This window comes from Indicator indicator, chromosome 15 (genome assembly GCF_027791375.1).
Source record: "Indicator indicator isolate 239-I01 chromosome 15, UM_Iind_1.1, whole genome shotgun sequence".
Taxonomy (NCBI): domain Eukaryota; kingdom Metazoa; phylum Chordata; class Aves; order Piciformes; family Indicatoridae; genus Indicator; species Indicator indicator.
Genome location: NC_072024.1, coordinates 20,102,934 through 20,116,737, shown reverse-complemented (window position 1 = coordinate 20,116,737; position 13,804 = coordinate 20,102,934). Strand labels below are relative to the sequence as shown.

The 13,804-nt window shown below is 42.1% G+C and overlaps 1 protein-coding gene across 1 annotated transcript in view; it reads left to right on the top strand.

The window, feature by feature from the left end:
- Positions 1-13,804, top strand: part of CENPP (centromere protein P) — a 138,464-nt gene that overhangs the window by 122,924 nt on the left and 1,736 nt on the right. The window contains exon 6 of the mRNA XM_054387228.1: positions 12,654-12,733. Coding sequence (XP_054243203.1) covers positions 12,654-12,733 — 80 coding nt within the window. The remainder of the gene's footprint in view (positions 1-12,653; positions 12,734-13,804) is intronic.

Sequence of the window (13,804 nt, the reverse complement as noted above, 5' to 3'; positions counted from 1 at the left end):
GGTTGAAGTTAGAGGAATGCAAAATCTTCCTTTCATTTGTTGCTTTAATTTCCTTTTTCTTGAACTAATTTTACTCATCTGTCCATTACTATCAAACTCCCCGATCTTACTCTTTGCTCACTTCTACTTGCCCCTTTTGCCTTTTTAATCCTTTTTCCTTTTCTCCTTTTTGCTATTGTTGCTTCCCTCCCTTTTGTTCTCCATGTAGGTAGAATAAAATCAGACATTGCATTTTTGGTGTTTCCTGTATGACTTGATGTTGCTTGTCCTGTTAATGTAGTACCTCAATAATATACCTTATAGAATATAATCTGTAATATACCTTATAGATATCTTAATTACTGCCTGAATTAGGATGCTGGAGGTGTCTGCACTGTTGCTTGTGTTTAAATGGTATGATAAAATCTTTTAAAATATTGGTCTCACTTTGTGTGGAAACTTGAAATGATGAGTACTCAGTCTATGGCATTTATTAATTGAATTAGTAACCAATCATACGCTTATGCCATTAGGAGCTGATCTGTGTAGGCCAGCAGGTCAAAGCCTGAAGGGTGTGGCCCTTTCACTGAGCTATAGAATAAAGAGAAATGCTCTGACATCAGCTCTAGCTTCTTAAATTGACTCTACCAATAACCCAGAAGACTGGGGCATGGGCAAGGAGAAGGGTCACCAGAACGATCAGGGGACTTGAGCATCTGTGTTGTGAGAAGAGGCTGAGATACATGGAGCTCTTTAGCCTGGAAAAGACTGAGAGGGGATCTTATAAATGCATATAAATATCTGAGGGGTGGAAGTCATGAGAATGGGGCTGGTCTCTTCTCAGTGGTGGCCAGTTATAGGACAAGGGACAGTGGGTACAAACTAGAACACAGGAGGTTTCACACGAACGTATGAAGAAACTTCTTTACTGTGAGGGTGACAGAGCAGTGCAGCAGGCTGCCCAGAGAAGTTGTGGAATTTGCTTCTCTGCAGAGATTCCAAACCCATGTGGACGCATTCCTGGGCAACCTGCTCTGGGTGAACCTGCTTTAGCAGGGGGGTTGAGCTAGGTGATCTCCAGAGGTTCCTTCCAACTCCTACTATTCTATGATCACTGAACATGCTGTTTTGACTCCATACTGCGCGTTGCTATAATACCCCATGCGTTACTGACTTAGTCCTTTTGCAAAGCACACTGAATTCCAACAGTCCTGAGTCACTCCACAGCCTAGATCCATGATCTGGAGTCACCAGTAGCTCTGGCTAAACTGTGGCATTTCGCCATTTGTCCGTGTGGAAAACAGTTGGTAGCTGTGGGGAGAGTTTGGGGAGAACATTGGGATGAGCACAGGCAGGACTGGAGGGCTGATGCTCCCCCATATCCATGCTTGAGGCTGCTGAGCTGGGGGTGATCATCTTGTTAGTATACAACTGTGAAAGGAAGGCTTTAAACTTACACTGGGTTTATGTGCATGAGTCTTTGTGCATGAGTCTTTGTGTACTTTACTTCCTTCAAGCTTTAAACACAAGAGAATTAAGCTGATTGAAAACTCAAGAACAAAGAGGAAGTCAAGCTGTAATATTAACTAATTCTCTTTCAACTGGACTTCTACAAGAATCAAATGTGTTGTTATCAGCAGCGGTTTGAATTGTTTGTGCAATGCCAGCCATTTAAATTCAAATTAAATGCCTCAGGGCTGCACTGGAAGTGAATTACTGGCAGCTGAAGTTAGTATTGCTATTACTGCTCTGTATTGTAGCACTACCTAGCAATAAAACAAATATTTATACACAGACATCACTGTACATTCTTGGTGACTGCAACTTTGGCATTTAAAAGCCAAATAAGCTGGAGCATGATAATATGTTTTTGCTTGGCAGCTGGATATGATTTCTCCTGGTGGATACGCTAAAGAATTCTCACCACTGCCCTAAATTCTTTTGTACTGGGCAATATACAAATATTTGTCTCAAAGCCTTCCTTAGATGATTTAGGCTGTAGTATACTGCAGAGTCAAAGAGTGAATGAAGTGTTACAGTTTCTCTGTGTAATGATAGTTCTTTATTGTTTCTTCTGTTTTATTTGGGGGTTTTGCTGTTTGCTTATTGAAGTAATTTAGAAGATCAGAGTTTGTGGGTGTTTGACCATTTTTACCAGCCTCTTATTTATCAGTGGATTGACAACTCTACACCCTAAAACATACAATAATTATAATATTTATAAATAGGTTTGTGTAGTGTAAATATCATCTTGGGGCTTCTCAAGAATATTCCCTCTGTCACTCTTGTTTATACCAAGGATGTGTTTGATAAACTAAAATATTGTGCTTTTGACAGCCAGGTTTTAATAACTGTATTTGGGGATTACATGAAAGAAATTCTGTGGCTTCAAAGCTTTTCAGGGTCTTTTCAATTGGACTGGCTCTTTCTCCTGTTGATAGCAAAAGGCACGTTGGCATTTCATGTTAATATTTATTTTCATGTGAGCAGACTGTGTGAGGGAATCAGTGTTAGTAACCAGACAAATGTAAACTGTTAGGTGGCTTTTGTTGTTGTTGTTGAATGTCCTAAAGGTAATGCTTTGTAGAACCATTTCAAAGAGCATGCCTTGTGGCAAAGATCTCAACATATCTACTGAATATGTTTTTATAGAAAGCGTCCCTTTTCACCTAATGTAGGTTACAGGATCATAGAGCATTAGAGGTTGGAAAGGACCTCTAGAGATCATTGGGTCCACCCTCTTGCCAAAAGCAGGATCTCCCAGGGTAGTCTGCACAGGAATGCATTCAGGTGGGTTTTGGATGTGTCCAGAGGAGGAGCCTGTTCCAGTGCTCTGTCACCCTCATTGTAAAGAAGTTTCTCCTCATGCTGAGATGAAATCTTCTATGTTCCAGTTTGTATCCATTGTTCCTTGTCTTACTACTGAACACCAATGAGAAGAGCTTGGCCCCCTCCACTTGACACCCACCCCTCAGATATTTATCGGCGTTGATGAGATCCCCTCTCAGTCGTCTCTTCTCCAGACTAAACAGCCCCAGGGCTCTCAGTCTCTCTTCATAGGGGAGGTGCTCAAAGTCCCCTAAGCACCCTTGTGGCTTTCCAATGGAGAGCCTCAAGATGTTTAACCTTTTTCTGATGCTCAGGAACAAGAATATATAGCACAGTGTTATTTGTGAAAATGAGCACTGGCTTGTATGAGAGTGAGTTTTGCATACATATCTGCATGTGTTTAGGGGAACATCTAGTCCTTATGGCATAATATATAATACACTAATATTAGTGCACTACATGCAGTAGGGAATTATGCTGGGGGCAGTCATTCAGCCACTGTGTCAAATCTGGGTGGAACAAAAAGGGACCACAGCTTTCCTCTTGAATGCAAGTCGGCAAGATGATTTTGTGCAAAGGAGGATTGCTTCTTTGCCACTGGTGTCCTGTCAAGATCACAGCACAGCTGCTGCTTTCTGAAGATAACAAGGTGATAGTACAAGCATTTTTTGAGAGCTACTCATTGATCAAAACCCTCTCTACTGTTGGACAGTTTGCTCTAATTGATCTCTTACACAGCTTGTATCTCTTTGTAACAAATGAAAACTGGTATTTGAGGTGTTCCAGGTGGGTCTAAGGACACACATGCCTTTATCAGGTAAGGGAAATGTTTGCCCATGTAGAAGGGAGTAGAGTAACTCTCCAGAGTCATTCAGAAAGGCTGTTGTCTAAGCTTTATTTGAGCAAGATTCCAAATGTCTTTCTTATGCTTGATCTATTAACTGGCAGTCAGTGTTAATAAGTAATAATATCTGAAGTTTACTTGATTCTTTTATTCTATCCTCTACTGCATGCCATCCATCTTGCTTTGAGTTTCTCTCAGCAGAGTCTGTAGTACAAAAACACTTGGAGGTAAGATGAATGTGCTGATGCCATACAACAACTGGTAGTGGACATTTTGAATATATTGTATTTAAGGTAATTACTGACTGGTTACTTGAGCTGACTCTCTGGCTAACTAACAAAGTCAGGGGAAAAATTCTCTCATCCAGATACCTGATCTTCCTGGGGATAGCACACATCAAAGAACTCCAGGTACTGCCCCAATGGGAAACTGTTCTCCTAGATGTTAGAAGGTAGTGGGTTTTATTGATTAACAGTAGTTGACTTACTCTTGTCCTGAACTCTGCACTTTTATCTTCCACTTTATCCATAGTCATGATGAAATAACCCAAACAGTAAGTTATCAACAGAAGATTAATCATTTGTGTGAAAACTTCTTAGTCCTGCTTTTAAAAAGTAGATGCTTAACACTGACCTTATTTAGATGAAGTAGTTCTTCATTATGTCCTATGACACAATACTTGGGGGGGGGGAGAAAAACCTAACACAGCTTCAGAGCCAACACATTAACTAAATTCAGATGCTTTTATTTATGTTTAAAATGTGCTGTCTGGGCAAGCCTGATAATGTAAACTTCACAAAAAGCAAGTTGGATCACACTCGATAATCAACTTTTGTGGTATTTCAAATCCAAGTTGCTTTATGCAATCCTGAAAGCTTTTACTAAGCTATCAACAAGACAGCATCTTCTATACAGAAAGATGTTTAAAGATCTATGAAGTAAATTGTTTCTGTTTTAATGGAAGAAAACACAAACTCAGTCTAATTTCTCTCCTAAAAATGCCTGCCTTCTGGTCTACTTCTTTCAGATTGTTGAAAATTTGGCTTATGATTATTTCTTCCCCAATCGTTCATTCTTCTTGTTGTTCTGTAATGTGGTATCTTCTTTCCTTTCATAATTTTCTTATCTCTGTACTGTTCTTGACTGCTTAGTATCTCTGCTGATTTACTGTGGATTTTCACCAAAAAAGCCCCAAACTGCAGCATTAATGCTCTCCCACAACAATCAAATCAATTGGTAAATCTTGACCTTGAAGCTGTGCAGATAATTCTGCAGAGGTTGGCTCTAAAGCCCTCTTAGCACAAGTTAAATGAAATAACAAATAAGATTTAAAATGTTCGTCTAGGAAAACGGGCTTATTTAATCTTAAAAAGGCAAAGAGAAAGCCAGAGCTAATACAGAGGAAATGATTCTTCAGTTTAAATGGCTAGTCAAGTAATACCTGATACAGGAGTGAGCAATGAGAAGTGTGCTGCCCCTGAGTAGAAGGCAGCAAGCTTGTTCTCTGCATGTTCTTAGACTGATAGCAAGTCTAGCAGACTTGTTTCCAGGAGGAGGAGAGGATTTTGAGAGCCATGCAAGCAGCCCCAGGTGATGCATCTGACAGGACTGCATTGCAGTTGGTCTGGTAGCAGCAGAAGCATTCCTGGTTTCTGGGCTCTTTTCTAGCCTCTTGCCCATGGCCCACTGTAATTTTTGGGTGTCTGTGTCCAAGAGAGCAGCACTGAGAGGCGAAGGTCGTTTTGGAACCTAGGGATAGTGAGGGGAGTCCAGTTTCTGAAGGCAGAAAGAGCAAACCTTCACATCTCTTCAGCTGCTCTGGAGGAGCATGTTCTGTTTTCCAGTGTGCTGTTTTACTACAGAAATAGACACAGAATAAAGAACCTTGGTGCTGTTACTATTAGAAACATTGGTTTGTAAAAGTGCTTAGGGGTATAATTTTTCACAAATGGGTGGAAATCTTTTGCCTTGACAACTTTAAAGAGAAATAATGGAGAGAAGACTCTTCTCTTCTCCAGCAAGAAAAAACATCTGCAACTTCTGCCTTCACTGAGTGTTCATTATGTGCCCTTTCCTGTTCCTTCCAAGGCTTCATTTTCATTTAATTCTATTTTTCCTCACGTTTTCAAAATAAACCTCTAGTCTGTATTTAATTTATTCCCTGTCTACTGTAATTAAGTTGCAGATAAACATATGGTTGCCATATGACAAAGTGATATCAAAGGAAATACTTCCTAAGAGACACAGGAGTGAGCATATTCAGGCCTGGGTAATGGTGGTTTAGCTCTTCAGAGTATAGTAAAGTAAGAGTCACACAGGGAGTAGTGACAAACTGAATCATCTCTAAAGCATGAAAAATAATGTGAAAGAAGGCAAATTAATGACAATGGAAATAGAGCAGGGGGCAAAAAAGAGACACTGTAATCAACCCAAGATATAAAGGGACAAAAAGAACATAACAAATAAACTTTATTGGCAGCTTGCTCCTGCTACAGGGGTTTGGGGCTGCAAGGAGCAAGGCTTCCTCCCAGCTGGCTTCAGGTATTAGTGTGGAGCATTGACTTAACCTTAAGTCTTGGTGAAGTGATTTGTAACTCCTGACTTACAGATCCCATCCACTAAAACATGCAGATCTGCAGAGCCCAAACTAGGGGGTTCTAGAGCAAATTTCATTCAAGTACCCAGCTGTAAGTGTATGACTGAAGGAAACCAAGTGTCCTGAGCTTGGGAGGAAAGAGGGACAAAGAGCTACTAGACACAGTCCAGTGGAGGCTGCAAATATGCTGAGGGAACTGACAACAACTCTGTGAGGAGGAAAGGCTGAAAAACCTGGGGCTGTTTAGCCTGGAGAAGAGCAGCCTGAGAGGGGATCTGCTCAAAGCTCAGCAAAGGGTAAAGGGTGTGGGGCAAGAGGATAGGGCCAGACTCTCTTCAGTGGTGCCCAGTGACAAGACAAGGGACAATGAGCTCAAACTAGAACACAGGAAGTTCCAGTTGAACGTAGAGAAAAAACTTCATTGCTGTGTGCATGCCAGAGCCTTGGACCTGGCTGCCCAGAGAGGTTTTGGAGTCTCCTTCTCTGAAGAGAGTCCAAACCTGCTTGGGCATGATCCTGAGCAACCTATTCTGGGTGTCCCTGCTTTAGCAGGGGAGCTGGACTGGATGATCTCCAGAGGTCCCTTCCAACCTCAACCACCATACTGGGATTCTGTGAAATGTTGGTAAACACCTTCTGCAAAGCTTTTCCCTGTCCAGGTTGGCATTCGTGCTGTCATTCCTCAAGGCTGCCCCCGAAATCCTCCTTTCCTCAGCTCAAAAGGAAATGTGCAGGTTGGTGGTGTCACTGGTGCTCTTAGTTTGAAAAGAAGGGAACTGAGCAGTGTGTGAGAGGCAATAGGACTGGCACAGGACAGAACTGCTTTTTCATCAGGCACTTCTCTTTGCAAACTCATTCTCTGGTTCTAATGACACTTGTAGTTTGCTTAACAGATCACAGCAGGACTGTTTTACTTGAGTAAAATGCTTTCTTGGATGGGAAGATGGAAGATGAGTTTATTCTGAGGCATAATTATGAGTGGTAAAGTTTCATAAATCCATTTTGCAAATACAGTGTTTGTGTACTGTGTAATTTAGTGGAAGGGAAAATTGCATTCTCTTTTCTTGGGTTCAGTTCCTTTAATTGCACAAAATGAGAAACTTCGTGGTGACTTTTGAGATCCTTTATGTTTTGAACTTTCAGTGTGCCATTCTTTAAATACTTGAAGATATAATTCTAGGCCTTGTAAGCACTTTTAACCATTTTCAGTGTAGACATTGACAAAATATAACATGCAGGAAGACATTTATAAAATATTTCTCTTTTATAATTCTCTATATTATTGGTTAGAAACAGGTTTGGTCCATTTTGCTCCTGCAGTAGTAGACAAGACAGCTGATTTTATAGGTAGAATTCATTACATATCTCCATTCTTTCAAGTTGATATTTATGCTTGTCCAAAAAGCAAAGCATGCTGCCATTTTCCTGAGCACCTGATGATCTGATGAAATTTGACTTCTGGTGTGCTAATAATGTCTGTGGCTTTACACTATAACTGAGATGTAGGTAAACACAGTGTTTCCTGAAAATGTTGCCATACTTTGCTCTAATTTAAATTACTGACCTTAGGTTACAACATTGTTGTCTCTCAGGCAGAGACCAAACTGCCTTCATCTTCACAAAGCCCCATGAAGTGGTGATGCAGAAGCTAAATGTACACCACACTTGAGCACTGTGCTGCTAGAGCATGTGGGTTTGGACACACAACTGCATTTGGTGCTGGGACTTCAGCAATACCTGTTTCCTAGCAAGCACATGAAATCAGAGAGCCACAGAATGCTTTGGGTTGGAAGGGACACCTTCACCTAGTCCAGCCCCCCTGCAGTGGCATATTCTAAAGGCTCCAGGCTTTTCCTGTTGAAAAAGACAAGAAGTCTCAAAAAAAAAAAAAAAGGGCAACTTTGAGGCAAAATCTTTCTCAAAGCCATAGCTATTTTACACACATTCATCTGTCTCCATAACAGGCTTTTGTTTCATCCTCATGTTCAGATTTGAGTGCATATCACTTTAGACAGAGCTGCTTCTGCCCAGTCAGGCAGTGAAGAGGAAGGAAAGAACCAAAAATAGGATGAGTTTCTCTTTGGCTACTCATTTCTCAATTGCATGGCATTGGCAGACTGTTCCAGCTCACCTGTTGAAATCTGAGGGGCATGTTGGTATGAAGAAAGGTGAATTTCTTGGACAGATTGACTTAGGGCTTGCCACTGTGCTTTAAAAAGATCAATAAAGTATAAACCTTTGCTGTATTTTCATGTTGGTGACAGCTGTCTTACAGGATAAAATACTGTAGTTCATTAAAAGGCATTAACAAATGTATTGTCCAATATCTAAAAGCAAAACTCATCAGAGAAATTTAATTACATTTCTAGAAAGACAATTGAAAACATGAGTGTGATGTTCAGTTTGACACGTGGAACGTGGCTTGTGAGTGAGGATCTGGGTTATGGGTTTGTGAGTGAGTTCTGGGCATAATTAGCACCAAATACTTTATCAGTGTGCTTAAGGACAGATGCTTTTAAGAGCACATCTCCTAAACAGAGCTGTAATTATCTGGGCTAGCAGAAGGCTTAGTAAAAGTAGAAATGCAAACTAATTTCCAAAAACATAATTTCTGCACCGGTTTTCATTTGACAGCCTGGTGACTGTTGGTTTTAAGCACCTGAGGCACTTGATCATGGTAATAGTAAAAACATTCTTTTGTTTGTTCTCAGAGCTGGGCTTCTGGAGCTGACAAATCAGACTGGGGCTGAAACTAGTGGATGAGGCTGTTGGAAAGCAGGGCTACTCCAACTTCCTCTCACTGGGAGAGCGTTGAGGCAGTGCCCTGGGATGGCTCTGCTCTTGGTGGGTTCTTCAGGAACTGACCTGAATTTTTGCAGCTGGTAGCAGGCTGGTGTCTGTGGGTTTGACTGGATAATGCTCCTGGAATTTAACCATGTTATTGGTATTCTACAGTACCTCGGATTTGCATCATTTTTGTATAAGTGGTGTTTGAACTCCTGAAGTTACATTGATGTTGTTATTTAAGGCCTTGATGCTCCCACCATGTCTGTGACTGCAGCGAATGATGCTGAGGCCTTAGCTGAGCAAACCATATGCATACATCACCCCAACCCAGAGCACAAATGGAGTATCTTTGGTAGATTTAGAAGTCACAGCTATGAGGGGACTCAGCAGCACAATTTGCTTAGCACTCAGTCTGTGCAGTCCTCTGACAGAATGCCAAGTTCAAAACTAGAAGCAAGTGTGAACTATTGTCCCACCTAAGAGCAGAGAGCTTATTTACTTGCTAAGTGGGATAGAAGCAAATCTGTCTTCTTCCACTATAGCTTCTGCCATTCCAGCTTTGTTTTGCTTTCTTAGCCATGGCTCTTAAGCTGAGTAACTTGAAACATTTTTCCTTAGAAGAGTTCTGGGATGCAGAAGACTGCAGTGTGACTTTAAACAGCTGAAAAAGAATAGATTTTGTTTAAAAATAGTTTCTCCCAGTGTCCTCACTGGAGTGAGTCTGTGTGGAATCTGTCAGGCTGTGCGCTCCATCCCCATGGCTGTCCCCCTGCGATTTGAGACTTTCTGTTTTGGACAAAAGTTCCCATAAGACTTCCCTGCTTGGACTCCTGAAGGAGCTGGAAAAACGATTTCCGCCCAAAAGTAATAACAGCATGGGCTTTTGGTTTTGATCATAAACTGACATTTAAAAGTCATCTGAGGAAAGAAATTTCTTGATTGAAGTCAGGTTTTGCTTAATGCAGTTGTAGCTGATCTTTCCCATCTGGTGTCGTGCTACTTGGTGTGATCTCTTTCAGTTGCCTGGTGTCCACTTTACAAGATCCCTTAAGAGTTGCTGACTTTCCCAAGGGACCTTCCAGGGAGTCAGGTCTTTCTGTTACCCAGCTTATTGCTTGGCTTTTCCCTGGGAAAACCTTGGGAAAGTTGCATTGCAGAGAGTGTGAGGTGCTAATGGGGTACCCAGAGTGTATCTGGAATTGCAGTTGTGCTGGGAGTGAGGCAGCTTAGCCATGCTGCATGTCTGGTGTGCCAGTTATTGTATTTCATATATGGAATATAAAAGGTAAATTATGTGATGACTGCATTTCCTAGGGCTTATTCCCTAAGGATTGTCACTATTGAACATTGCTTGGTTACTCATGCAGTAGTTTTTTCTTCTGCAGCTTCTGCTGCGTGATCACTCTCACAGAGCTGCCCTGAGGTGAAATGGGAAGCCACCTCCATACGTGGCTCTGGGTGAGGTACAGCTCCATGCTGCTGCTGTGACTTCAGTGGAAGCACGTAATGTGCCTGAGAGAGCTATTTGTGTTTTGGCTTTTTGTGTGTTTTGTGGATTGCTAAGATATGATCTTTCCTGCTAAGAAGTTGGATTTCCCACCTCCCCCCCCAATCTTATGAATCTCCCACAAGATCAGATTCTCACAGCATGCGGATGGATTGCCAAACCTCTGGCATTTATTTATGGCAGGGAATAACAGCTTCCCATGTGCAGAACTCGCCACCGCACACACTCAGGTACAAGGACACTTGAAATGGGAAACAGGAAATGAAACACACTGAGATTTCCATGAGATACCTCTGGCTCCTGTACAACACAAACCCCCACTGACTGGTTGGGGGTAGTTGCATCAATTATGGCAACTATAGAGCAACTCCCAAACACTTCATGGGTGCGTTTTTGAAAGTTGAACCTCTTTTCTCTATTTCCCCTGATCTGTTTTATCTTGTGATTCCCAAAGGGCTCAGTATGGGTGGGTAAAGATTAAAACATGACATGGTGTTCAGCTGTGGTACACTGGGGATCTCCTGTAAACAAGGAGCTTAAGAGTTGACTTCGTCAGATAAAAACTAATCCTAAAAGTCTAGGATTTGTAACCTGGAGTAAAGAAAGCACCAAATTCTCTGAGCCCTGTGGTGCCCAGACAAATGAAAGCACATAATTAGTATCAAAGACTTGGGTTATTGAGAAGGAAAGCCTAAAAAACTTGGGAGCAGAATTCCAGAGGGAGTAAAGCTGAGAAAGGATCCCTGTTCTGCTGGACAAGTGACCTTAGATCAGCCACGTTTTCATGCTGTGACTTCCATGCATGTTGCTGCCCCTTTTGTGTCTTTGTCCTCAGGACAGATTGTGGCCTTTGTGTCCCTGGTAAATACAGCCCTAGATACTGTGTAGAAATTAAAACTGGCAAATTCCAAGTGTTTTATGTCATTTGGCCTTCCGCACAAACCCCCTTCAGTTTGTCATAAATTCCTACAGCAGAGCAAGGTCACATCTGGTAGCCATCCCAGCCTGCCAGATGAGGCACAATCCCATAGAGCGCAGCTCATTTTCTCCGGCGCTTCTCCAAGCGCAGCTCCGCAGCCCTGTTCCGTGAGGCACGATGCCTGTCCCGGCCACGCCGCGCTCGCTGGGCTCCCACAGGCTTCTCACACCTTATAGACTGCCAGGTTTGGAACAGGGCTTTGTATCCAGGGCAGAGAGCAGAGCAAGCAGCAGCACTCAAGTCCTCATGGCAACAGGCCCCCTCTAGATTGTGTTTGGTGCTGCTGTAGCACACAGGAGCTGTGCAGTGTCTCAATGTGCGTGTGGCTCCTCTGAGTAACCTTTTGCTTTACGTACTGCTTAACTTGTAAGGAAAGGAGCCATACAGTGCTGCTCTGCTGCTTTCCTTTACCTGTTTTTAAAATAGTGATAGCAAAAGTTAGGAGTCTTGGATAATTCCAGCTATCCACGTGGAGCCCCTAAAATATGCACTAACCAAGTAATGGAACCATGCTCCATCTTGGCACCTTAATAATTGCAGATGGCTCTAATTCCCAGTAACATGCAAGTTCAGTAGCTCTGTCATGTTTCTGTTGTCCCATGATATCCTGATCCTAGTGCTTTTTTTCGTATTTCATTGCCTTAAAAGCACAGCTTGGAGTTGGTGATCCAGTGTCTCAAAAGGAGCAGCTAAACAGGGTGTGCTAGCAGGGTTATTCAAATTGAGGAGGGATGTGTGTGAAATGGTGATGTGTGACAATGTGCTATTAAATCAACAGAAGTCAGTTAAAAAGCACTCTGTCAAGGTTTTCCAGCTCTTGCACAAGGACTTCTAAGACCTGTTTGTACAGGTGCACAGTACTACTTTTCTCCCTGAGGTGACCCAGTTTAAGTATCTCTTGATATCACATCAATGATACTAAAAATCCCAAAGCACCAAAACAGTAAAAGTACCCACAAATGTCAAACAATTAGTATTGTTACTCTTATTAACTACTAAAAATACAAGCCATAAGTGGTGGCATATTAAAATCCACTACCACCAGAAACTACAAGGTAGAGAAAGTCGCTAGAAACCACCTTGTCTACTTGTGATTTTTTTTCTGACCTAATTTAAACTCGCTTATTTACAGGGCAAGTATCCTGCTGTTGTGACCCTTCCAGAAGGACTGCAGGGAGATTATATCATCCTGAGGAATCCCAAACTTTCTGAGTGAGTCAAAAATTACATTTCTTGATTGATTGCAGAGAAAAGATTGTGAGATGTGGTGTCAACAATCTATGTAGAATTGGTCTGCTTGAATATTAAAGTCACTCCTTGCTTTAGAATGCCACTGAACACAGCGATTAGATGGTGTGATACATTTTAGGGCCATAACCACACATTAAAAACACTAGGAGGAAAAAAAAAATAAATACAGGCAGAGGCCATGTACATGTGGCCTGCTTAGCTAGGTCAGTCAGTTGTGTTGCTGCCGTGTGTACCCATTCTTCTACAGAGCTAGGTGGGAAACCAGAAGGGGTTGTTGCAGGCTTTGAATTGGCATTTTAAAGAAAAATTTATTGGTGTCTTGGTTTTGAAAGTGTCTGAGTTTAGGAATGTGAGCTGTGTCCTCCCTTGCTCATATCAGCAAACGTCAGATTTTCTGTCTGCAATACACGACCAGAGCAAGAGGCAGGGCAGCTGCAGGGACCAGCATCCCTTGTGCTGCAGCAGGATGGGCCACCAGCAGCTGACCCTCTGAGATAAGGCATTTCCTACCCCTGCCCTGAAGGAGGAGCTTTCCCTTCCCACAGGCAGAGGCCACTGGGGCATCCTGGCAGGTCCAGCTCGTAACTTTCTCTGTGGCTGGAAGTGTTTTGGTCTACTTGCCCTGAGAGAATGGAAAGAAAATTGCAGTTACCACAGTACCAAAAGCAACTGTAGCTGTATTTTTCCATTGTTGTAGAAGGAAATCAGTTATGTGGAAGGGATCATTTCAGTGACATTTGTTATTATTACTCTACCACACATGCTGGATTTGTTTGGCCTCCCTGCTAGACATGTTCTGGCAGGTTTGGGGTTTTAAACTGCATTAAAATAGATGTCTGAAGTTTCACAGAAGACAATGTAATTACCGCTGTCAGGAATGCCGTAAGGGGGCAAGAAAAGTAGCTATTTTGTGAAGGAATCAGACCGTTCCCTTCTCCTAATTTACATGGAAACAACTGGAAATAAAGCATAGCTTCCTCCTTCATATTTGTCTGTGGAGCTAGCAAATAAGCCATAATAGCCAGAGCTGCT